Source organism: Anolis carolinensis, chromosome 3 (assembly GCF_035594765.1).
Source record: "Anolis carolinensis isolate JA03-04 chromosome 3, rAnoCar3.1.pri, whole genome shotgun sequence".
Taxonomy (NCBI): Eukaryota; Metazoa; Chordata; class Lepidosauria; order Squamata; family Dactyloidae; genus Anolis; species Anolis carolinensis.
The window spans coordinates 9568068-9595224 of NC_085843.1; the positions used below are offsets into that span (position 1 = coordinate 9568068).

The 27157-nt window shown below is 40.7% G+C and overlaps 1 protein-coding gene across 3 annotated transcripts in view; it reads right to left on the bottom strand.

Moving 5' to 3' along the window:
* Positions 1–27157, bottom strand: part of pak1 (p21 (RAC1) activated kinase 1) — a 109079-nt gene that overhangs the window by 34376 nt on the left and 47546 nt on the right. The window contains exons 2-3 of one of the 3 annotated variants that reach the window (XM_062974499.1): positions 19717–19928; positions 800–900 (exon numbers count right to left, since the gene is read on the bottom strand). In XM_062974499.1, coding sequence (XP_062830569.1) covers positions 800–900; positions 19717–19906 — 291 coding nt within the window. In that variant the 5' untranslated portion in view covers positions 19907–19928. Of the gene's footprint in view, positions 1–799; positions 901–3350; positions 3483–3538; positions 3559–19716; positions 19929–27157 lie in introns of those variants that run through there. The other 2 variants (XM_062974501.1, XM_062974500.1) reach the window with 2 other exon arrangements.

Genomic DNA, 27157 nt, shown 5'->3' on the forward strand with positions numbered 1-27157 from the left:
TTTATGGATCGTTTAGTTCATGGCTTATACAACAAACTAAACTAAGTACAACATTCACTATATATATTGAGTACAACATTCACTCACTCTCTCTCTCTCTCTCTCTATATATATATATATGTGTGTGTGTGTGTGTGTGTGTGTGTGTGTGTGTGTGTGTGTATGTAATATTTACGGCTCCTTTAGTTTATTTTGCTGTTGGTATACAGGGCATACTTATGGATGGGTAAATTGGAGTCATTTCCAACTTACGGTAACCCTAAGTTCCTATCATGGCTTAAACAAGGAACTAAATTCAATACAACATTCACTACTTATTTATTTATTACTATTATTATTATTACTATTATTATTCTATTCACGGCACATTTAGTTCATTTTGCTATTGATATATAAAGCATACTTATAGTTGGGTACCTTGGAGTTATTTCCAACTTATGGCAACCGTAAGTTCCTATCATGGCTGATGATAATAATAATTATTATTGTTATTATTATTATTATTATTATTACTATCGTACTCGTAGCTCATTTAGTTCATTTTGCTGTCGGTGATAATGGATTTAGTGCTTTGCAACTGAATTTCAATGGCAAACTGCAACGTTGATTTCTTTGTTCTCAAAAAAAACCAAACTTACATTCTGATAAACACTGGAGAATATTGGGGAGTGCTTGCGCAAAAGTGTGGTTCAGGTTGCATGCACTTTGACCACCCCGATCCTGAAGAAAAGGGCATATCTTGGGTGTTTACCCATTGATCTCAATCTCTCTCTGTTCCTCCTCCATCCATTCCCCTTACCGTAAATTCGCCAGTGACAGCATCAAATCCAACGTGAATGGTGTGCTCAAAGTCTGAAGGCAGGGAGATCTCGGGTCGTTCTTTCTCCTTCTTTTTATTGGCTTTTAGAAGAAGAAGAAAAGCAAAGTCACCAGGAGACAAAGCAAATTACATTAACAAACAGTGTTATATTGACAAACTCACAGCAACCCAGTTTTCGCCCTTCCTAAGGATATTTTGGAACCATTACAGCCATTTATTCTGACACAAAGTGATCTGGAAATTGACATTCTGGCCATCTTCTATTTTTTAAAAAGGATTCTCCTTGGTCTAAAATGGTCTAGAGGTTTCAAAAACATGGCATGGTTGAACTCAAAACCCCTAATATTGGGTACTGGGAGGAAGCAGTATAAAGGATCACAATGGTTGCAAAACACAGCATAGAAATTAAAACATTGTGTAGCAAACTCTGCAAATCTGACTCTTTTATCTACTTGGAAGACAGGAGCTTCTTTTCTACATATATATCCTGCCTTTCTTTCGATACTTCCTCCTCCTATATGTCTTCCGCCCCTTCTTTCCTACTTCAGCCTTACAACAACCTTGCAAGGTAGGTCAGGATGACCTAGGGTGCATCTACACTACAGAATTAATGCAGATTGACATCACTTTTAACTTCCATGGCTCAATGATATGGAATCCTAGGAGCTGTGGCTTTCACAAAATCTCTGCCAAAGAATGCTGGTGCCTCACCAAACTACAACTTCCATGATTCCATAGCATTGAGTCCAGATACTGCTTAAGTTAACTTTGGACTATAACTCCTAGAAGCCCCTAATATAGCTGTTTTAGAGGATTCTGGGGTCTGCAGCCCCAAAAATGGGCACATTTCCCATTTCCATCCTTTACCTGAATGGGAAGCAACATTCCTTTCTCTGAAATATCACCTAAAGCACTTGAGATTCATTGATAGTTTCCCATCTAAGTACTGGAGCCCCCCAGTGATGCAATGGATTAAATCCTTGTGCCAGCAGGACTGCAGACCAAAAGGAGCAGGGTGAGCTCCTGTCTGTCAACTCCAGCTTCCCAGATGGGGATATGAGAGAAACCTCCAACAGGTTGGTAAAACATCAAACGTCCGAGCGTCCCCTGGGCAACATCCTTGCAGACAGCCAATTCTCTCACACCAGTTTCTCAAGTTGCTCCTGACATGAAAAAAAAAACTACAGTAGAGTCTTGCTTATCCAACGTTCTGCATTATCCAACGCAGTCTGCCTTTTAGTAGTGTTTTTGTAGTTAATTTTTTCAATACAACAAAAGTGGCCCTGTATTTGTTTAAAGCTGCTAAAAGGAGATCAGAGTACATAGATCAGATTGGAGTGCAGTGCAGGGGAGATGAGGATAGTTGATGCATAGATCTTTAGCTAAAATACAATGGCACCAAGCAGGCAGATACCTGTATATCTGTATTTTATTTTAAGTGAACCAGATGTATGTTGTATGTTGTTTTTTGTATTGTCTGTCTTTGATAAGGCCAACTGGCTAATCAATAAAATTGTTGTTGTTGTAGTAGTGTTTTTGTAGTTAATTTTTTCAATACATTGGAATGTTTGGGTGCTAAATTTGCAAATAAAGTAATTACTACATGATGTTACCATGTATTGAACTGCTTACTCTGTCGATTTGTTGTAAAACATCATGTATTGGTGCATAATTTGTAAAATCATAATTCAATTTGACGTTTAATAGGCTTTTCCTTAATCCCTCCTTATTATCCAACATTTTTGCTTATCCAACATTCTGCTGGCCCGTTTATGTTGGATAAGAGACACTCTACTGTAAGTACTAACCAAAGTTGACCCTGCCTAACTTACAAGATCATGCAGGATTGAGCATTTACAATCCAAGAAACCAATGTAAGCTTGCAACGGTTTTTCTTCTATCCTGTTAGTTCAATACTTTTCTTCTATCCTGTTAGTTCAATACTTGGAGCCCAAGCTGGAAAAAAAGGCAAAGCCTAATCCCCAAATATTGAGTCAAATTGCAAATTGGCCTCTACTAATGAGCCCAAGTTGGAGCTGTTTAAGCAAAGAATGGGGTGGGTGTGGATAAACTACAACTCCCATTAGCCAACATAGCTGATGGCAGAGGATGTTAGGAGATGCAGTTCAACAATATCTGGGTCCGGTCCCATCTACTTCCCATTCCGAGAATCAGAGAAGTCCTAGAGTTGGAAGTGACCCCCTAAGGCCATCCAGTCCAACCTTCTGCCATGCAGGAGCAGCACAATCAATGGCTATCAATGAGAACTTCAGTAGAGTTACAAGTCATTTAAGTTCTCAACCAGGCATGGGCAAGCTTGGGCCCTCCAGGTGTTTTGGACTTCAACTCCCACAATTCCTAACAGCCGGTAGGCTGTTAGGAATTGTGGGAGTTGAAGTCCAAAACACCTGGAGGGCCCAAGCCTGGTCTAAACAAAGGACAAAGTTGGCTTCTAAACAAAGCACAGATAGTTCATTCAATTGATTGCTTTGCTCCAAGGATAATAATACTCTATCAACTATTTGTTTACCTCCAAAACAGCAGACAATCTCCTCGATTTTTTTCATGAAAATAGCCACGGCAGTATCAGATATAAATGCTGCCTTGCCTGATGGTCAAGTGATGCCTCCTCAACCTGCCCCAGCCCTACTACCAGGAGAAAGCTTCTCTTTCCTCTTTTGTTGGCCTCTCCCTTACAGAGATATGGATTGGAATTACCTGACACACCTGAGCTTCCCAGCTTAGCCCCCATTCTTGGCCAGCAAGTGTGGGGTTCAGGTGCTGCTTCTGGAAACCCTATGAATGAATGGGTTTGGGCCAATAAATGAGAGGGAAAGCCCAAAGGAAAGGGCTGAACTTACTAGTTGAGTTCGGAAAAAGAGATGAAGAAGGAGTAAGCCACTTTCACCTGGTCTAAAGTAATTGTATTTTCAATTATATATTGAAAAAGCAACAAAAGGAAGGTTTCTTTATGATGTCATTTCTATTCTGCATTTGCAACTATAGTAGACTCTGAGTTAATTGGAACTCTTAAAGAATCAGCAAAAATATAATAATATTGTGTTGTCGAAGGCTTTCATGGCCGGAATCACTGGGTAGCTGTGAGTTTTCAGGGCTGTATGGCCATGTTCCTGAAGCATTCTCTCCTGACGTTTCACCCACATCTATGGCAGGCATCCTCAGAGGTTGTGAGGTTTGTTGGAAATTAGGCAAATGCTGTTTATATATCTGTGAAAGGTCCAGGGTTAGAGAAAGAATTCTTGTCTGTTTGAGGGAAGTGTGAATGTGCAATTGGCCAGTTTGATTAGCATTGAATAGCCTTGCAGCTTCAAATCCTGTCTGCTTCCTGTCTGGGGAATCTTTTGTTAGGAGGTGATTAGCTGGCCCTGATTGTTTCTTGTCTGCAATTCCGCTGTCTTCAGAATACTGTTATTTATTTACTGTCCTGATTTGTGTTTGGGCATTGCTGCGTTTGATCCTCTCACTACTGCAGGAGTCTGTTGGCCAGTCAGATTAGCACTGCATAGTCTTGCAGCTTCAAAGCCTGGCTACTTCCTACCTGGGGGTAATCCTTTGTTGGGAGGTGTTAGCTGACCCTGATTGTATCCTGTCTGGAATTTCCCCTATTTTCTGAGTGTTGTTCTTCATTTGCTCTTCAGATTTTAGAATTTTTTTAAAATAGTGTTCATGTTCATGGTTTCCTCCTTTCTGTTTTAATTGTCCACATGCTTGTGGATTTCAGTGGCTTCTCTTGTATAGTCTGACATGGTGGTTGTTAGAGTGGTCCAGCATTTCACAACCTTCACACCCTCCGAGATGCCTGCTATAGATGTGGGTTAAACGTCAGAAAAGAATGCTTCTGGAATATGGCCATACAACCTGAAAAACTCATAGCAACACAAAATAATATAGTATTGCATTCTTAAAGCTGTTTCTATAATACCATTGTGTTCACTATTAATATAGAGTCAATCCTGAACGTGTGGTATGGTATAATATTGATTAAGCCTATTTTTAATAGTAACGCAAGGAACCAGAAACTACATGCTCAGCATCTACCAATCTCCATAATTCCGGTTAACAGAGAGTCTACTGTATTTTGTACCTTTTTAAAATTTATGATTGCATCTAAATCTTGCAAATTTATGATTGCATCTACATCTTGCAAAAGAGTTATGCAAACAGGATCCTGCACTGGGATCTCATTGGATGGATGGTAATTAAGGAAAAGTGCATTTCAAATGTAATATACAATTAGTTGTATTACTCATAGATTAGAAAGCCTAATTGTGTTTTCTGCAGCAATGAAAACAAAGGGCACGTTTATCAATGATATTGCAGTTGATTGCTCTGGCAATGCTCTGACTTAATATAATCTTATCCAATTTAGTATTGTTGTTTATACTGAATGTGTTGAAATGTATTTTATGTTTGACTATGCAAGGCCTATATGCCAATTATTTAATGTTATGTTTTATATCATATTTATTTTGTATGCAAATGACCTATGATATGGCCTACACTACTACTACAGTACTCCTAACTTGTGTTTGTGTTTGCAATATTTAATGATATTTGACCCTAATTCCCTATGGGTTCCTTATTGTGCTGCTATATTGCTTTAAGGATCCAGAATACAGGTGATCCTTGTGTCAATACTTTCACCTGAGATTTTCAGAATAAGCAGTGACTAATTATAGAATGAGAAGCTTGGAAAGGGACCCCCAAGGGCCATCTAGTCCATCCCCTTGCCATCCAGAAATACACAACTAAAGCACTCTTTAGAGATGCCCATCCAACCTAAAGACTTCCAGGGGAAAACAAATGCAACCCCTCAACCAAATCTTGCCAAGAAAACCTTCCTTTCAATCATCATAAGTTGGAAAATTGGAATATGTAGGTTTAATTTCAGTGGTGGAGTTTCCTTTCTTGCAAAATGCAAGCGGTTTCAGAGAATAGAGAGTGAAAGCAAAATTGCACATATAAGTGAGCAAGGGGTGGTTAATGTGAAAGCTGGAAGAGGAAGCAGAGTTGCAGAAAGAGTTGGATTTAGATTTGAGGTTACAAGAAAAAGTGAGTAAGAAAGAAAATAGAACAGAGAGATCAGGCCCCATTCACACAGCCATATAATGCTGTCTGAAATTGCCTTATATGACCAGTGTGGACTCACATAATGCAGTTTGAATGGCATTATGTGAGACTACATGATCATATAATGCGGTTTCGAACTGCATTACATGACTGTGAAGATGGGGCCAAGATGTAGCCCAAAAAAAAGAAAGCAGAAGGAAAGTCAGAGGGGATTGAACTCTCCAAACACTGGGTTGCAGTGAGTTTTCCAGGCTGTATGGCCATGTTCCAGAAGCATTCTCTCCTGACGTTTCATCCACATCTATGGCAGGCATCCTCAGAGGTTGTGAGGTCTGTTGGAAACTAGGCAGGTGGGGTTTATATATCTGTGGAAGGATATCCAGGGTGGGAGAAAGAACTCTTGTCTGTTTGAGGCAAGTGTGAATGTTGCAGTTTATCACATTGATTAGCAGTGAATAGCCTTATAGCTGTAAAGTTTGGCTGCTTCCTGCCTGGGGGAATCCTTTGTTGGGAGGTGATTAGCTGGCCCTGATTGTTTCTTGTCTGGAATTTCCCTGTTTTCAGTGTGTTGTTCCCCAATTACTGTCCTGATTTTTGAGTTTTTTAATACTGTTAGCCAGATTTTATTCATTTTACCAGTATTAAAATACTCTAAAATCAGGACAGTAAATAAAAAAACAACACTAAAAAAAGTAATTAGGGAACAACCTTCTGAAAACAGGGTAACTGCAGACAAGAAATAATCAGGGCCAGCTAATCACCTCCCACCAAAGGATTCCCCCAAGCAGGAAGCAGCCAAGCTTTGAAGCTGCAGGGCTATTCAGTGCTAATCAATGTGATCAACTGCAACATTCACACTTGCCTCAAACAGACAAGAGTTCTTTTTCCCACCCTGGACATTCTACAGATGAACCCCCAGTGGTGCACTGGATACACTATTGAGCTGCTGAACTTGTGGACCAAAAGTTCGCCGGTTCGAATCTGGGGAGGCGAGTGAGCTCCTGCTGTAAGCCCCAGCTTCCGCCAACCTAACAGTTCAAAAACATGCAAATGTGAGTAGATCAATAGGTACCGCTCCGGTGAGAAGGTAACGGCACTCCATGCAGTAATGCCGGCCACATGACCTTGGAGGTGTCTACGGACAACACCAGCTCTTTGGCTTAGAAATGGAGATGAGCACCAACCCCCAGAGACGGACACGACTAGACTTAATGTCAAGGGAAAACCTTTACCTTATAAATCCCACTTGCTTAGTTTCCAACAAACTTCACAACCTCTGAGGATGCTACCATAGATGTAGGTGAAATGTCAGGAGAGAATGTTTCTGGAACATGGCATACAGCCTGGAAAATTCACAGCAACCCAGTGTTTCTGGCCATGAAAGCCTTCAACAATATATCTCCCAACACTAATTTATTTTGGCAGAAAATCTGTTACCATTTCCCTACTATAATGATTTGTTGTTGTATGTTTTCAAGCCATTTTTGACGTATGGCAACCCTAAGGCGAACCCATCACAAGACTTTCTTGGCAGGAGTGCTTTGATTGTGGTGTGCTAGATGACCCTTGTGGTCTCTTCCAATTTTATAATTCTCTAATTCTATGAAAACTATTCCCACTTGAATGTGTAATTCCCTACAGAACTTGCGCTGGGTTCTTAAGCAGCGGCTGTTGTTTTAATGATTGCTTTAATTAGCTCCGTAAGTCACTTTGGGAGGGCTTCACCTCAAAAGTCAGCATATAAATTCCTTACATAAATATGCAACAACACAACGTATTAGCAAACAAGAGAAGGCTTTCAATGTGATCTTGCATCACTGAAGCTCATTTATGAACATCAGGATAGCTATATAACGAAATGCCGGAAGAATGATAAAGTCTGAATTAATATCTAGCGGTATGAGTTTTAATACGTGTGCCTATATTACAAAAATATGAAAGATTTGTTGGCCATTGCAAGTTATCATGGCTCCCTCTGGCAACAGTTTTTGGGGTATCGTAAAATGAGGGCAAGCTGTCAGTTTAATTATTTTTGTGGGACTTTCTTCTGGGGAACACAGATTTTTGTATCGTACGGATTTCCTACAGTTATGATAGTTCAGCGGGTAGAGAAGATAATTCTAATGTTGAGCACACTGGGAAATGAGTCATGACAGCTCTGTGGTTCATTTGTAACTTTTCCAGAAAACTAAGTGTCTGTAATTAGATTACGAGAATGCAAATTTTCTGAATTGGATTTGCAGGAGATGTATATAATGGGCTAAATACCCTAAAGGCTTCTGATCCCATCGGATCTTGGAAGCTAAGCAGAATCAGGATCGTGGAAGCTAAGCTTGAGATCGTAGAAGCTAAACTTTATGCTAGTTTACATTTTCAATTGTCATGTCCAGCAGTTTGTCTGGCTTGGCTTGACTTCTGCTGGATATTTGGTTCAATCTGACTCGACTGCTTGGAAGAGGTCAGGCTGCCTGGATAAAAAAGGGGTCTGAAAAAGATCAATCTTTGGTGATTGATAACGTCGTACTTTGGTACTCATGTTTTGGAACTGTGTACTCTAACCTTGTTCTTGCAATCCTGACACTATGGTAACCTTATCTTGGACCTTGTTGTTACCTCAACCCTTGAATCAGACTCCTGGACTACCTGCCCGGCTGTGACTTACGGCAATGGACTTTACTTTGACCCTGGACTATCTGGCTTGATTTTGCAACTCTGACTATGGTTTGTATTCCTGATTTCTGGAACATCAACTTAAGTGAACTCTTGGCACCTGACTTTTGGACTGCCAAACTGGCTACTGTTTGTTTTTGCTCCTGAACTGGCTTGAGTTGGACTTTCATACCTTGATTTGTATTAAACCAGCTGTGTGCTGTATTTCTGTTTTGGGTAGCCAGACCTTTGGAAGACTCAAGGTTTTTAGTTCTCTGGGTTTGCTGTGAGGTTTTCAGGCTGTATGGACATGTTCCAGAAGCATTTTCTCCTAACGTTTTGCCCTCATCTATTTATTTACAGCATTTATATTCTGCCCTTCTCACCCCGAAGGGGACTCAGGGCGGATCACATTACACATATAGGCAAACATTCAATGCCTTTTAACATAGAACAAACAAGCATAGGCTCCGAGCGGGCCTCGAACTCATGACCTCCTGGTCAGAGTGATTCATTGCAGTGATTCATTGCAGCTGCTCTCCAGCCCGTGCCACAGCCCGAGCCCGGCTGTGGCCAGCATCCTCAGAAGTTGTGAAGTATATTGGAAACTAGGCAAGGGAAGTTTATACGAGGGTTGAATGAAAAGTAATGTCTCCACCTTCGTTACTTGGGTTTGGATGGGAGTATTTTAATAAATCAAACGCAGAAATATTCCTTGGAATGTGCTCTTTAACTACCAGTATTCACTTTTCCACATAATCACCGGACAATTGGATACATTTCTGCCAACAATGAACGGGTTTTCTGAAGACGTCACGGAAGAAGTCGACACTCTGTTTCCGCAACCAGCGTCTCCCAGGACCCATCGTGCACAGTTCTTCTGAGAGCCAAGCAAAGCAATAATGTGACAAAACATGTTCTTGTGAAATGACGCTTATGCTTGAGATTTCTCTCTGAGCAATACGACAATCGTCCTGAATCAGTCTGTCAACCATTTGCTTGTGAAACTCTGTGGTTGCTGTCACAGGACGTCCAACTCTTTGTTTGTCACACAAGTCAGATGTTCAACATCTTTAAATTTACTCGCCCAATGATGCACAGGACTCACATCAACACAATCACCATAAACAGCTTCCATTCTTTGATGAAACTCCTTTGGGGTGACACCTTCTGCTGTCAAGAATTCAGTGACTACACGTTAAGTCACATTGACCGATCGTCTGCGCAGGGTTCCATACTTTACACTTTAACAACACAACTGTTCAATGCTAAGGTTTCCCTCCAAATGGAACGGTAGAGGAGAGTCTACTGAACAAGCTAGTACCTGCAGCATACCAGGACTGCCATCTGTTGAGGAGTGAAGGTGGAGGCATTACTTTTCATTCAACCCTCGTATATCGTATGTCCAGGATGGGAGGAAGAACTCTTGTCTGTTTGAGGCAAATGTGAATGTTGCAATTGACAACCTTGGTTAGCATTGAATAGCCTTGCAGCTTCAAAGCCTGACTTTCCTGCCCGAGGGATCCTTTGTTGGGAGGTGTTAGCTGGCCCTGGTTGTTTTCTTTCTTTCTGTCTCCCACCCTGGACATTCCACAAATATATAAATCTATCTTGCCAAGTTCCTATCTTGTCAAGTTGCAATTGACAACCTTGATTAGCATTGAAAAGCCTTGCAGCTTTAAAGCCTGACTGCTTCCTGCCTGTTTTAGTAAATCTGGTTTTTGGCTCACCCTGTTTCTTGTCTGATTAAACCCTTCCTGGGTAATCGAGTGAGAGGCACCTGGGACACAACATCAACCTTCTAATGAAGATATGGCCAAACTTTGGCTCTCTAGATGTTTTGGACTTCAACTCCCACAATTCCTAACAGCCTGTTCTAATGCCATGCACTTTGGTTAGAGTTGCCATTACAACCCAATTACAGTGATGCTTCAAGTTTTGTTTCATTTGCATGTAATACAAATATGTTCTGCTGCTTCCATTCCTGGCTTGTTTGATTTTTGCAGTCATTTATTTCATCAATTTTTTCAGGTATTTTAACGACAATACTGGGATCTAGTCTGATATAGGATACTAGCTGTGTCCGGCCACGCGTTGCTGTGGCAAAGTATGGTGGTATGGGAAATAAAGTATTGAGGAATTGGTGGTAGTTAAGGTCAAGGGTAAAGGTTTTCCCCAGACATTAAGTCCAGTCATGTCTGACTCTGGGGGTTGGTGCTCATCTCCATTTCTAAGCCCAAGAGCCGGCGTTGTCCATAGACTCCTCCAAGGTCATGTGGGATGACTACATGGAGCGGCGTTACCTTCCCGCCGGAGCAGTACCTATTGATGCACTCACATTTGCATGTTTTCGAACTTCTGGGTTGGCAGAAGCTGGGGCTAACAGTGGGGGCTCCCTCCGCTCCCCCAATTCAAACCTGTGGCCTTTCGGTCCAGAAGTTCAGCAGCTCAGCGCTTTAACACGCTGCGCCACCAGGGGATATTATTTCCTAAAGGTTGTGAATATACAATATTTCTGATTGGTTTTTTTGTTTGTTGGAGGCAAGTATGAATGCTGCAATTAGGAAAAATGATTAGGATGTAATGGCCTTGCAGCTTTAAAGCCTGGCTGTTTCCTCCCTGAGTGAATTTTTTGTTGGGAGCTGTTAGCTGGCCCTGATTGTTTCCTGTCTGGAATTCCCTTGTTTTCAGAGTGGTGTTGTTTGCGATATTTTATGTGCTTCTACTGTCTGTGGCCCTGAGAAAACAGGATTTGCCAGACTTTGATGATGGGAATACTTTGTTGGGAGGTGTTAGCTGGCCCCGATTGTTTCCTGTGTGGAATTCCCCTGTTTATTTACTGTCCTGGTTTTAGAGATTATATTGTTCTGCATTATTCTATCCCAGTAATTATTTCATATTAAAGAAGAATCTCACTTATCCAACATTCGCTTATACAATGTTCTGGATTATCCAACGCAGTCTGCCTTTTCATAATCAATGTTTTTGTAGTCAGTGTTTTAAATTCACTGTGATATTTTAGTGGTAAATTTGTAAATACAGTACAGTAGAGTCTCACTTATCCAACATAAACGGGCCGGCAGAACGTTGGATAAGCTAATATGTTGGATAATGAGGAATTAAGGATAACCCTATTAAACATCAAATTAAGTTATGATTTTACAAATTAAGCACAAAAACATCATGTTAGACAACAAATTTGTCAGAAAAAGTAGTTCAGTACACAGTAATGCTATATAGTAATTACTGTATTTATGAATTTAGCACCAAAATATCACGATATATTGAAAGCATTGACTACAAAAATGCGTTGGATAATCCAGAACGTTGGATAAGCGAGTGTTGGATAAGTGAGACTCTACTGTAAATACTACATAGCATTACTGCGCATGGAACTACTTTTTCTGTCAAATTTGTTGTATAATATGATGTTTTGGTGCTTAATTTATATAACGATTACCTAATTTGATGTTTAATTGGCTTTTCCTGAATCCCTTCTTATTATCCAACATATTCACTTATCCTGCCGGCCTGTTTACGTTGGATAAGTGAGACTCTACTGTATATTGATAATCTTAAATTATCTGCTTAGAACTGGATTATATGAGGCCCCTTCTTCACAGCTGTATAAAATGCACACTGAAGTGGATTATATGGTAGTGCGGAGTCAAGATAATCCAGTGCAAAGCAGATAATATAAGATTATAAATGGGTTATATAGCTGTGTTGAAGGGCCTTGAGTCTACACTGCCATATGATCCAGTGCAAATTAGATAATCTGTGGAAGAAGTCTAAGTGAGGCCTAAATCTGCCTGTCCCCTAACTGAACCCTGGCTGTCCCTTGGTTGCTAGGCAACCAAGTGGGCAGAGATTAGCCCTCTAAACTGGCAGCAATTGGATAAAAAACAATTATTGCTCTCCCTCTAATTAGGACTTTATTTTTCTTTTCTTTTTGTTGTATCAACCTTGAGGCGTGGATGATGGGTTGTGTTGTCAAATTTTGAGGTTGGGGGCCTGTACTTTTGTTGTTTTGTGAATTGCCGTGATGCCATCACTCTTTTATATATATATAGATGGTCCATGGGGGTGATGCCATGAGTTACCGCATTGCAAAGCACAAGCTGTAGCAGATATTTTAGCTATAGATTTCTACATCCAAGACAAAGGGTTTGTTTGTTTACTTATTTATTTATTTACAGTATTTATATTCTGCCCTTCTCACCCCGAAGGGGACTCAGGGCGGATCACATTATATACATATAGGGCAAACATTCAATGCCCATATACACATAGAACCGAGACAGAAACAGACGCAGAGGCAATTTAACTTTCTCCTGAGGGATGTTCCATTCTGGCCACAGAGGGGAGCAGCTGCTTCATCATCCACTGTGACGGCACTTTCTCATTCCAACGTCGTAAATTAGTTAAATATGCCTCCCCACTTTTTTAGGTGGTACCTTATTTCCTACTTGATAGATGCAACTATCTTTTGGGTTGTTAGATCAGCAACGAGCAGGGGCTATTTTTTATTTTTTTTAATTGAGGGGTGCTCACCACGCCACGGGCTGGCCTCGAACTCATGACCTCATGGTCAGAGTGATTTATTGCAGCAGGCTGCTCACCAGCCTGCACCACAGCCCGGGTTGGAGTAGATGAACCTTTTTTATGACTTTGGAGCTCCAAGAAGGCAGATCTAAGCGCTCATTAAAGTCGTGTACACTAAGTATCACTGGATGGGGTGCCACCCATTGAGCCTAAATATTTTAAGGGGACCAGATCTAATCTCATCTTGAAATATAAGTAGGAGTGGTCTGGTTAGTCCATGGATGGAAACCACCAATTAATACCAGGGGCTGTAGGCAATATTTCTGGGTATTCCTGGCCTAAGATATCCCCAGGAAATTCAGGAGGTGCCATAGGTTGACAGGGGACTTGAAGATGTGTACACTACACATAAACATATAAGCTGCTAAGCAGCACACTATCATTATTCTTGAAGGACACACCGATGTGAATTATACCTGAAGTGCATATCAAATACAGGGGCTGAGAAGTGCTGGTTTCCTGGTGAGCAATGAATCCACTCCTGGTTTCAGCAAGAGCTATCCAAGGTGGTGAAATAAGCCAAGCTGGGTTCAGCACCTTGGATAGCTCCTTTATAGTTTTGATTAAGAACTCTTCAAAAATAACCAGTGTCCCCCTATTTTTTCCTCTAGATGGTTTGGGAAAATTTTGTCACATCTATGGACCTTCTGATCTTTTTTCAAACCAAGAAATAACCTATTTTTGGACATTTTGGCATCAAATTGCTGCCTGTTGTGAGGCCCTCCTGAGTCCCCTGCAGGGCCAGAAGGGCAGGGTATAAGTATGGCAAACAAATAAATAAATTTTAGGCCCATGAGAGGTCTTTTTTCAAACCAAGAAATTGTGAGGACTTGTAAAAGAGGCACCATGATGTGGTGAGTTGGCTGAAAAGAGCATGTGTTGACAACTGATTGGCTGAGCCAGTCAGGAGCCAGAATTCTGATTGGCTGCTGTCTCTAGTTTGGTGCTGAGACAAACAATTTTAACTGCCACTTTCATCTCAGAGAGGGAGGAGAGTAGCTGACTGGAAATGATCAGGAAGGAAATAATCGTAATCATAATATAAAACTTTATTTCTAGATTGCCCTCTCTCCCCAGAGGGACTCAGGGCAGTTAACATACATATAAACGGCAAACATTCAATGCCACAATTTCTTCATTAATATCAAAAGTATAAAATGACAAGGAAAACTTGGAGAAGATAAAATGGCTGCCATACTCTCCAAAGCCTGATTATTTATAAGGCAAATGGGGTATATTTAAAGACTGTTTAAAGGGACAGTTTATTCCCTCAGTTCTCTGTGTGAATTCAAAAGACTACTGTATATATTGTTGCCCTGTTTGAACTTTTGAACTGAAGTAAAGATACTGTTACTTTTTACACAAGCCTGGGTGATATTTTATTATACTGCAGGGTTTATCTTGATTCAGAAACTGTGGTAAAGCTTCTATTTATTTATTTCTACAAACCCCAACAGAAATGACCCATTTTTGAGTCCCTGATCAGCCACGGCAACCCAATTGGGTACCTTTAAGTAAGTCCCACTCTCTCAGCCTCAGAAGAAAGGTATTACAAATATCTTGGGAATATATATTTGCCAAGAAAACACTCAAGAAGGTCATTGAGAACTTCAACACATATAAGAAGAACAAAAAGGTAGTCCCTGGATAATTAGGAGCACGCAATATTTCAACAATTTATATTTTTCAGTTGCATGAATCTGCAGTACGTACTTCTGAGAGCCCTAAGACCTGAGGTCTCTTACTGTGTCCAATAAGCTGCTTAAAAGCACACAACCATGGGAATTAAGAACTAAATTAATTACCTTCCAGCTCTGTTAAATAAACTGGCACTTAAGTTCTTACACACACAGGATTATAACAGCATATGAAGAGCAGATGGCTTCTTTTGACCAAATCCAGAACAGCTTTGGAGGTCTGAGCCTGAATGCATTAAAATATTAACCATTATAATCGCTTTTTGCTTCTGAAATACCATATACCGCAGCATGCTGCATAGGCTTATGAGAATTAGACTTTTAAAGGCCTGTTGAACCATATTTTACTATTTAATCTCTTTTGATCACATTCGTAGACATTTCAGGCAGGATTTCTCCCTCCAAGTGCCACAGAAAAGGGCTAGCGAACTTTTGAAAGTTTTGCAGTTAAACCAGTATATTCTAATAGCAGGAGACAATCCCATCATTTTAATATGCTAACATATGTATTTACTTAAATGCAGGCTTTTACTCAGACTAAACCAGGAGAGGGGAATCATTTGCATGTAGATGCCTTTGTACCATGTTGGCAGAGGATGATGGAAACCAGAGTCCACAACATCTACAGGGTCAAAAATTGACCTCTGATTTGCTCCAATTGACTCTTCTCACTTGGAAAAAGTTCAATTGCTAGGTTTAGAGGTAAATATGCACTTTTTGTCTACACGTAATGACTCTTGATTTGGGAAAAAGTCATCCTCTAAACATCTTAACACTCCTGCAGTCTCATGAATATTATGTAATGCTTAAGTATCCTAAAAGATAACACTCATGTTGGAAACTAAGCAGGACTAGGCCTGGTTAAGATTTGGATGGGGGACCACCAAGGAATACAAATAAATGCTGCGGGTTAGATTTCAAAGGAAGAAAGGGGAAAGGGGGAAACTACTAAGAATTTCCTGGAGTTACCTTATGTTAACAGGTGACAGGAATATACAACACGACCCCCATATCTGTGGGAACAGCATCGATGGTTTCATTTATCCATGTCTGATGAAATATATCCTCCTCAGGCATGTTCTAGATCCCCTAGTGTGACTTGATTGTATTCGGAAGCCAAAGGGCCTTCATTTCAATATGATTCACTAGTATCCACAATTTTGTCTATCTATGCAAAGTCCAGGAATGTACTTCTCACAAATGAGTGGCTTGCACTGTACTGTTCTCATGGTCCTTACAGTGTGGACCAATTGTTTCCAAATTCTGGTGCTCCAGCTGTTTTGGACTTGAACTCCCAGAAGCCCATGCTAGAATTGTCAATGGAAAGAGATTCTAGGAGATTAAGTTCAAAGCAGCTGGATGACCAACAGTTGAGAACCACTGGACTGGACCAAATCCCTCAAGTTTTTGCTATCTCTTCTCTCTTTACCTTCCTCCCAATTTAGTGGACATTTCCAAACGGAATCCAAAATAAACCGTAAGTTGTTATGATGCCCCATTGTGCCCAATTTCTTGCTGTTTAGTATGAGAAAGTTATCAGGGAACCGGCGTCCTGACTGATTGATGAGTCAGGTCTCACCTCCTCATCTGTCAGACTACTTAGAAACGGCAAAGTGGCACCGACAAAGAACGACAGCTCAGTCGATCTTATCTGCTGAACCCAGCGGCACTATAGACTTTAATTTACAAGATATTTACAATTCTAACAACCAAAGCTGTCTGGACACATCTTGCCTCCGCAAGATCAAATCATGGAGTTTCTCCGTCTCTCTCAGAGTCCGTTATCAGTGAACTGAAGCACCTCCCTGCATTCCACAGTCTGTGACATATCTTCCTGTCACATAGCACACAAAGGGAAGTCTTAGTCCTTTGTCCTTCTAGCCATCAATCAGGGCTCGCTGTAATTAACCTCTTGACTGCTGCAATGCTTGCCGGAACGAATACACACACTTCCACAGCCACAATAGATTAAACATTTCACTACAATACCACAAAAACAGTAACAATCTCTAGGGTCAGAACATTATCTAAGTTCCTGTTCTCTTGGATTCAATCATGGACCACTGGGATAGAGAGCCACTGGCCCTCTCTTGCCCTGGCCAAAGGACCTGAACCTGTTTATTGCCAAGGCTTAGCCGGCACCTACATCTGCAAAGGCTCAGTCTAAAGCGCCCGCCATGCAGTCACGTCTGCTCAAGAGACATAGTATCCTCAGTAAGGAAAATATCCCCACAATATGGATAATACTCTATCGCCTATTTGACCATCTGTCATCCGGAGACATGTCAAAAGAACCTAGCGGATGCAAAAGGTGGCTGACATACATTTGGGTTTTGCTGATCAGCAAATGGGTTGAATATGGAAGATTTTACATCAGTCTGATTTCAGATTCAAGTAGTGGTGAAAATGCACCCTTATGCCCACATCCAGCAACCCTTTTGCAGAGGTAAGAAATCCATAAGATGTAAACATTGATGGGAGTAAAGCTGTTGAGTGTCTGGGTTTGTAATTTTGAAACCAAACTCGGCAGTCAAATGAGCTGTTAATTCAGCTGATTCAGGAACTGCCACTTTTAGCTGAAGCTTCAAAATCTGAGCAAAAGAAGGAGAGATCACTTGCTCAGATGATCTTCCAAAGGAACTACAGAATACCAATAACAAGTGCAAGGAAGGAGGCCAAACCGCCTGAAATCCAAGATCAGCACCTCTGTATAAGTCCACATGGTCTCTTAGCGTGAATAGCAGCAGTTGTTGCAACAACTCAATTTCTGTGAACAATTCAGAGTGTTGGCTTTGACCTGTAAAGCCCTACATATACAGTTTTGATCCAGGTTACCTAAAGGACAGCAGCTCTCTCTACATAAGTGCTCAAAGAGAAGCCCTTCTTGGTACTACCACCTTCTCAGGCTTGTTTGGTGGGAACAAGAGAAAGGACTATGGCATTAAGTGGTTTCAAAATACTGCATTTTGGAGATGGCTGTCTTTTCTGCCATGATTTGGATTAGTGTGGGAAGGCCATAATGGTATTTTTTTTCCTATACAGTAGCACTTTTAAAATGTCAAAACAGTATGGAGGGCTGCTAACTATCTAAAAGGAAGCTTCCATATGGACCACTTCATACATTTGTGACTACAAAGGATTGTTCTGGGGAGTCCAGAGGGCTGAGAACCACAGAAATAATCATCTTGGTCACACTTTGCCCTTTTCTGATTTAACCTATGACACCAGTGCAGTGATGGCTGGTGGCTTCCATGTCAGTAAGGCTGTGATTCTATTCCAGGTTTCCATTTTTAGAAATGTATTATTGTCCTTATCCTATGTCTTTAGGGGGAGTGTAACCCCATCCAGAACAAACTGAATCCCTCTTCTCTGGCTGACCATGAACAACTTTGTCTTGTCTGCATTAAATTTCTTTTTTTTTTTTTTTGTTCTCATCTGGACCATTGCAAAGAATAGACACTGGTTTAGGGTCAGGGCAACTTTCTCAGCTTGGGATTGAAAAGAGTAATAGTTATTTTTATTATTTGTCATGTCACAAGCGAATTGTGGGTACAGTTATCATGTATTAAAAAACAAAAACAAAGGACATTATACTAAATGTCCTTTGACCAGAAGCTGGCCACTTGGAGAGCCTCTGGTGTTGCTGTAAAAAGGTCCTCCACTGTGCATGTGGCAGGACTCAGACTGCTTTATAGTAAGTGGTCTGTGGTTTGCTCTTCTCGACTAACATGCCGTGGACTCCACTTTGTAACCCCATTTCTTAAGGATGGCTCTGCATCTTGTGGTGCCAGAGCGCAATCTGTTCAGCACCTTCCAAGTCTCCCAGTCTTCTACGTACCCAGGGGGAAGTTTCTCATCTGGTATCAGCCATGGATTGAAGTTCTGAGTTTTAGCCTGCCACTTTTGGACTCTTGCTTGCTGAGGTGCCTGCGAATATCTCTGTAGATATTAGAAAGCTGTTTCTTGGTTTAAGGCATTAGTGTGCTGGCTGATATCCGAACAGAGGATGGGCCAAGATGTCACTGCCTTGGTCCTTTCATTGTTGGCTGCTACTTCCCAGTGGAAGTCAGATGGTGCAATACTGGCTAAACAGTATAATTTCTCCATTGGTGTTGGACGTAGACATCCTGTGATAATGCGGCATGTCTTTTTTTTAAAAAAATAATTTTTATTGAAGTATTTCCAAAGAGGGGTAAACAGTGCAATAGAGTTGAGTGTCATCTTCATATTGATAGCATTACACCCTATAACTCTGCACAATTTTCTCTCATGTTGACTAGCATGCAGGACAAAACAAGCCACAGCCGTGGGACAAACAAGAGTCCCTCGGTACCCCTTTCTGAGTTTGTCCCTCCAGAAGGAACGCAGCCATCATAAAAATCCCATCTCAGTGAAGTGGCCCAAAAAGATACTATGGTCGATGGTATCAAAAGCCACTGAGGTCTAGCAGAATCAAAACGAATACACTCTCCTTGTCCAGTTCCCTGCATAGGTCATCCACCAAGGCAACCAAAGCTGTCTCTGTCCCAAAACAAGCCTGAAACCAGATTGAAATGGATCTAGATCGGTCATGGGCAAACTTTGGCCCTCCAGGTGTTTTGGACTTCAACTCCCACAATTCCTAACAGCCGGTAGGCTGTTAGGAATTGTGGGAGTTGAAGTCCAAAACACCTGGAGGCCCAAAGTTTGCCCATGCCTGATCTAGGTAATAGATTTCAGCCAGAAACTTTTGGAGCCGGGGGGCCATCACATGCATCAATACTTATGAACTTTTAGGACATCTCGAAACCCTGGAAGCACTTTCCAAGAGGAGAGGAGAATTAAAACTGGACTTTAAAATAGTTAACATCGTACTTTTGTCTCCTGGAAGGATGGAGCGATAGAAGCGGTCCCTCTTTTTCTTCTCTTCCGGATTGGGAGGCAAAGGTTTAGAGCCGTGATTCAGGGTTCCCACGTCTTTGCCGCCAGTGCCGATCATGGTGCTGGTGTTCCTCATCGGAGGAGCCGGCGGCTTGTCTTCCACTTCGAGCCCGTTGTTGGACATCTTCCACAGCGGGAGCTACAACCTGGAATCAAGAGGAACGGGGAAGACAAAACAGAATACTGTATTGTACTTGGGATGAACCAGCTATCAAGAAAGCCTTCAAGAAAGCAACCAAAGAATCAGGCACAACAGAGAATGGAAAAGTTATACATTTTCTGAACTCCAACTCCTAAAACTACCTTGCTTTTATGGTTATCATCCGTGTAGATTGGTGGACGCTTGGGGCTGTAGTAAATCTTTTTTTGAGCATTGATATACAGTCACTTATCCAACATAAACGGGTCAGCAGAACATTGGATAAGCGAAAATGTTGGATAATAAGGCGGGATTAAGGAAAAGCCTATTAAACGTCAAATTACATTATGATTTTACAAATTAAGCACCAAAACATCATGTTTTACAACAAACTAACAGAAAAGCAATTCAATACACGGCAACATTGTGTATTTACTGTATTTACGAATTTAACACCAAAACATCGCAATGTATTGAAAACACTGACTACAAAAACATGGACTACTAAAAAGCCGATTGCGTTGCATAATACAGAATGTTGGATAAGCGAGACTCTACTGTATTCTGCAATACCGTAAACTGCAGTTCCCGTATCCACATTTCCCAGTGAATACCTGAAATTGAGGATAATACTGAACGTTATATTTTAACTCTCAATTACAAAAAAACCCCAGTGTTCGTGGATTTTATTTAAATTAATACTTTTCCCATCCCAAAGCCCTGCAAATATCAAGTAACTCCTGTAACTGCATTTTCTTTGCACAATTGGGAGAGGTAGGTCTTCTTTGTTCATATTTATGGAAAAGGATTACATCGCCTCCATTTCTCTTTGTTTATTATTACTGTCATAGAATGAAATGCAGTTTAACAGTCAAAATTTTCTATGAAGTTTCATGAACCAATAGGAACAAGCAAGCCTTCCACACCACACAGTTATAACACAATCATTGCACTTTAATTGTCATTCCAGCCTTATATGGAATCCTGGAGACTGTAGTTTGGTGAGACACTAGAACTCTCTGTCTGAGAACTGTAGCTAACCTTGCCCAAAAAGGTAACTTTTCCAAGCCCTATTCTTTATTAGAAATGGACAATGTTCCTTATGTGTTCTTATGAGCTGAAACTCATCTATGGCCCCATCTAGACTGCCATATAATGCAGTTTGAAACTGCATTATATAGTCGGTGTGTAAACTCATATAGTGCAATTCAATGCAGTTTTTTAAAATCTGTTTCAGAAACTACAAGAAAATACTGCAAGTTGCTTCTGGTGTGAGAGAACTGGCCATCTACATAGACATTACCCAGTGGACGCCCAGATGAATTCTCTCACACCAGAAGCAACTTGCAGTATGTTCTCAAGTTGCTTCTAACACAATTTATTAAAAAAAACTACTGTAAACATTCCTAACAAATGTGTGGTAGGTTGTTAGAAAGCACCTAATCTAACCATTAAATCCTCCCTCCAGTAAATTTGCCGTATTACAAAAACAAAAACTGGAGGAGCAGAAAGGAGCTATTTGTAATGGAAACCAAAACTGAGAAAGGAATATCCAAACTGCGTAACAAGGCTATAAAACAAAGCAATCTTAAATCAATTATGCAAAGCAGTCTAATTTATTTTTGCGTTATTTGCTCTACCTCCGCTTGGCCTCCAGTAAACCCTGGGGACAGATAAAAATCTGTGCTGAATATCGGGATGCAAATCACGTTTATTGCCCACTCAATCATTACTCTGTTCGGCTTCCTCCATAATGTTCCCATTTCTCCCAACAATGGACCACCACCATAAAGACTAGAAACCTGGTAGAGTTTCCTAAAAATATTAGACTCAAAATCCTGCATTCCACTCCAGGTAATTAAGTTCTGTGCACAATACAATGCCTTAATTTCCATTTTACATGCGCACACACACACACACAGAATTACATATTCCTATGTAATTCAGTTGCAAGAATAAAATTCAAAGGTGAGGGGATATTTAAGAACCATGGAATCTATATTACAGCCCATGAAAGTCCAAGTCTCTGATAAATAACTTGCACAAATCAAAGAACAGCCCACACATATATTTGTACAAATTGTTGTTGTTGTTGTTGTTGTTATTTATACCCCACTTTATCTCCCTTGAAGAGGACTCACTCATTTACCACTGGACAAAATCACACCAAATTTGGCCACAAAAGACATCCAGTCAATCTGCATGTGGCAGTGTGTCAGCAAAAATGGCTAGGCGTGTCAGTGCTGACACGCGTGTCATAGGTTGGCCATCACTGGACTAGAACATGTTTTAATTTTTTTTAAAAACCCGACTGCTAAGAAATCTCAGGCTGCCAAATTCAAAGCATGATTCAAAACTTTCATACATTCCTGCTCCTGCAAGTCAGTATCCTGTGGTATTCCCCATTCCCCTCTTAACGTTTTCCATGCAGAAGGAATTTGAGCTGGCGGCACTGCAACTCATCATTCGCACGCAGAAATAAACCCCGATCAGAAATCCACGCGGGAAGGATTTATTTTCATGGTCTGGGGCAAGCATCTCCCTGCCAGATGGGAGGCTCCAGCTCCCTCCAGGTGGGATGTTTCTGGCATTATCCGGCTATTCACATCCCTGGCCAGCAGCCATGAAGACGTATCACCCAATGTGGTATCACACCCGGAAACATGACAGCTGGAAGTAAAACGGAGGGGAATGTGGAAAGGGAGGGCAGCAAGAAACGTGTCAAACGTTTCCGGAGAGATCTCTTTGGCTGCACTTGACTGTTGGTTTTCACTGCAAAATGCATGGTTTACAACGTGGAAACAACCCCAGAGTATGAACTGTGTCAGCACTCAGAAGTCACAAAACCATAGAATTAGAAGAAACGATGCAGGAAGAAACAATCAAAGCACTCCAGGAAGATGGCCATCCAGCCTCTGCTTAAAAACCTCCATAAAAGGAGATTCCATCACACTCCAAGGCAGTATATTCCGCGATTGAACACTTGTGACACCGAGTCCTTGATGGAGTACTTCCTCATTCCTTTCCGCACACTGGTGTTGTAAATTAGTTAAATTAGCCTCCCTGCATAAAGCAGTACCTACATTTTCTACTCGACAGATGCAACTGTCTTTTGAGCTGCTTAGGTCAACAGCGAGCTAAGCTATTGAATGGTTGGGAGCTCAATCCGACCCGAGCTTTGATTCTCATGACCTCTCAGTCAGTAGTGATTTATTGCAGCTGGCTACCAACCAGCTGCACCACTGCCTGGCCCACAGTTCTATTATGTAACACGACTTTTGTTCCTGGGTTATAAATATAATTTCCTAATTGGTTTTTATCATTCTATTGGTTCTATTAGTTCTATCATAAAAACATGGGAAAAGTTTATTAAACTGCAAAAACTTTTATTTTTGCAGGACATCCTGCAGCACACTTTGCTATAGCTTTTCAATGAATATCTCATTGAGTCTCAACCAATTCAATTTAGTTTGTGGCAGCCACAAAAAACAAAGTTTCTGGAGTATAACACCTACTTTAAAAGTAAGTACCGTACAATTAAGCAAGAAAGAACACTTCCAAACCAGGAACAGAAGATTTTTCAAATTGACATAGTGTTCTTGACAAACTTATCCGTATACAAAATAAATAAACTCCAAGCAGCTGCTCTTCACAGGAGCATCCATAATTCATCTGCCATCATGAGGCTCAATAAAGCAGCCAACTCTTCACGCTGCATCAGATGAGGACATCTCTTTGACATTCAGGCATAATTACATTGCATTCAAAACTCAGCACCAAGGTCAGGCCTCCAAAGAAAAATAACACGCCAAAAGGAGAAGTTTCTTAGGACTGTGATTATTATTTCGGCGTTTCAAAAGCAGCCTTGGAAATTAAAGTTCAGGAATTGATGTCACCGGACTGAGGCGGAAAATACCACTGATTATTGAGCCTCTTGAAGCATCTTTTTTAATCCTGTCCTCAGATAACACACACCATATGCTTTGGAGATGTAAAAAAGTACGAATTTTAAATTACAGAACGATAGAATTGGAAAAAACAGCATCAGCCATCTAGTCCAACCCCTTTCTGCCGTGCAGGAAAAGCACCATCAAAGCACCTTCAACAGATGGCCATCGAGTCTATTTTAAAACCTTCAAGGAAGGAGCGATAATACTATAATATTACTCATATTATGCATACTAATAATATAATATATTGTATATACATATAATGCTGACAATATTGTTATAGTGTAATACAATATAATAATACACTATTATAATTGTATATTTATATTACATGTAATATTACTAATAATATTGCAATATAGTGTTATAGTACGATATCGTAATATATAATGCTTATATTGTACTATGCTAATAATATAATATATTGTATGTACATATAACTTGTAAGCCGCCCTGAGTCCCCTTCGGGGTGAGAAGGGCAGGATATAAATGTCGCTATTATCATCATCATCATCATCATCATCATCATCATCATCACCACCATCATCAATTTTTGGCAAACCTGTTTTCAACCACATGCCCCAATGCTGTGAAATTGAAACTCCTTTCTCTCAGCTTCAAATCACTCTCCATCTGTCCTGCAATCAATGCAAAGCTAAGAAAACCAATTGGAGCATCACAAGATGTAGTAATAGGCATTAATGCGAATCATGCTCCTTAATATGGCACTATTTTTTTAAAGTGGAAACTAATGATGGCTGAATGACACACACTGCCACAAAGCCCTAGCAAAGACTTAAAATTACAGCTCCAAGACATGGTTTTCTTAGTACCATCCTCTGAATACAGTGGCAGCACATGCTATTTGTTGGCGGTTTCCCATCCAAGTGCTAACCGAGGCTGATCCTGCTTAGCTAACAAGATTAGGCAGAATGTGATGTTGTTTGGGCCCTTAAGCTGGACTTTTTAAAAGTCGAGATGGCTGTTTTGGAAAATGGAAATCTCCAAAACCTTTTGGAGATTTTATTATCTTTGGAAAGGTATGACCTTGTTAGAAGTCATAACCTTTTTGAAGAATGATGCCATAACCTCTTGGTAAAAAGCATGACCTGTTCAGGTCATAAACTTTTGGGAAAATGGCATTCACGCAAGGCAATTAAGATTCTCAGCTGTTAAACTGATGTAACTAGATATGTCTTTGAACTATTAACGATATGCCAATGCACAAAAACACACACACATATACAGAAGAGTTCCAGAAGTGTTCTTTTAGTTGTCCAAAAACATCTACTCCCCCTTATAACATGTTTGCCTTTAAATTATGCTGTCAAGAAACAAAAATAACTAGACTTCTTTAAAAGTAACATGGGTGGTTTACTCACAAACTTCATGTATTCAGCATACAGGTACTTTGCTTAGCAATCCAATTACAGATAAGATTTGAAGTAGTTTTTCTATGTAGATAACACAGGGCATTTTTCTTAGAATCAACAGTCTAAAGCATCTCTCTGTTCTGAGAATCTAATAGAGTCTCTGTAGTCTGGTTTCAACTAACTTCTAAACTATACTGTTTCTAGTGAAGTGTCTACATTGAAACTCTAATGGCTTCTGTACAGCATTCTATTCCAAATGACTTTAAAAGCATACATCTGTTTCTACTGAAGTCTATAAGCAAACAGTTCCTGCTGAAGTCTAAAGCATGCATCTGAGTCCTGAACAATCCCAGTTCTGATCACATGGTCTGCAGCCCCTCCCACAACAAAGAGTTAAGGAAAACTGCAAACCAATATACACACACATACAATACAGTAAGCAATCTGAATTATACATGTAACAAATAACTAGTGTTATTTGAAATAAAGTTGCTATTTCCAACATGCTAGAAATGAACGTATTATTGAGTTCCTTGGTTGTGAGTCTTAGTGACCCTAAAGCAAAGATACATAGGGTGCATCAATTTATGAGGGTTGAATGAAAAGTAATGCCTCCACCTTCGTAACTCCTCAACAGATGGCAGTCCTGGTCTGCGGCAGATACTGGCTTGTTCAGGCGACTCTCCTCTACACTTCCATTTGATGGGAAGCCTTAGCATTGAACGGTTGTGTTGTTAAAGTGCGAAGTATGGAACCCTGCGCAGACGGGGAAGCCTTAGCATTGAACGGTTGTGTTGTTAAAGTGCGAAGTATGGAACCCTGCGCAGACGGTTGGTCAATGTGTGCTTAGGCAACGTGCAGTCACTGAATTCTTGACAGCAGAAGGTGTCACCCAAAGGAGATTCCTCAGAAAATGCAAGCTGTTTATGGTGATCGTGTTGATGTGAGTCCTGTGCGTCGCTGGGCGAGTAAGTTTAAAGCTGTTGAGGTGGGAACATCTGACTTGCACGACAAACAAAGAGTTGGACGTCTAGTGACAGCAACCACCGAGTTTCACAAGCAAACGGTTGACAGACTGATTCAGGACGATCGTCATATCACTCAGAGAGAAATTTCAAGCATAATCGGCATTTCATAAGAACATGTGGGTCACATTATTGCTTTGCTTGGCTATCGGAGGATCTGTGCACGATGGGGACTGTGAGACGCTGGTTGCAGAAACGGAGTGTCAACTTCTTCAGTGACAGCTTCAGAAAACTTGTTCATTATTGGCAGAAATGTATCCACTTGTCTGGTGATTATGTGGAAAAGTGAATAGTGGTCGTTAAAGAGCACATTCTAAGGATTATTTCTGCATTTGATTTATTAAAATTTTCCCATCCAAACCCAGGTAACGAAGGTGGAGGCATTACTTTTCATTCAACCCTCGTACATCAGGCATGGGTAAACTTCGGCCCTCCTGGTGTTTTGGACTTCAACTCTCACAATTCCTAACAGCCGGTAGGTTGATAGGAATTGTGGGAGTTGAAGTCCAAACACCAGGAGGGCCCAAGTTTGCCCATGCCCGATAATACACCCTTTCACTGCCATGGCTCAATGATATGGAATCATGGGAGTTATAGTTTTAAAAGCCCTTCAGCCTCCCCTGCAGGTGTATTCTTCTACTCACCAATCTACAAATGCCAGGACCCCATAGCATTGAACCATGGCTGTTAAAAAAACAAAACAGTATCAAACTGTATTAATTCTGCAGTGTAGATGCACCCTTAGTGACCAATGACATTCTTAGACCAATTGAATCAATAGGTTTTACATAAACATTGATAGATCATTTAAGCATTTGACATAATTTGGTCTAACAACTGGATTTAAGGTAAGGTTCTTTTGGTTGCAAACACGCTACAGAATTAATG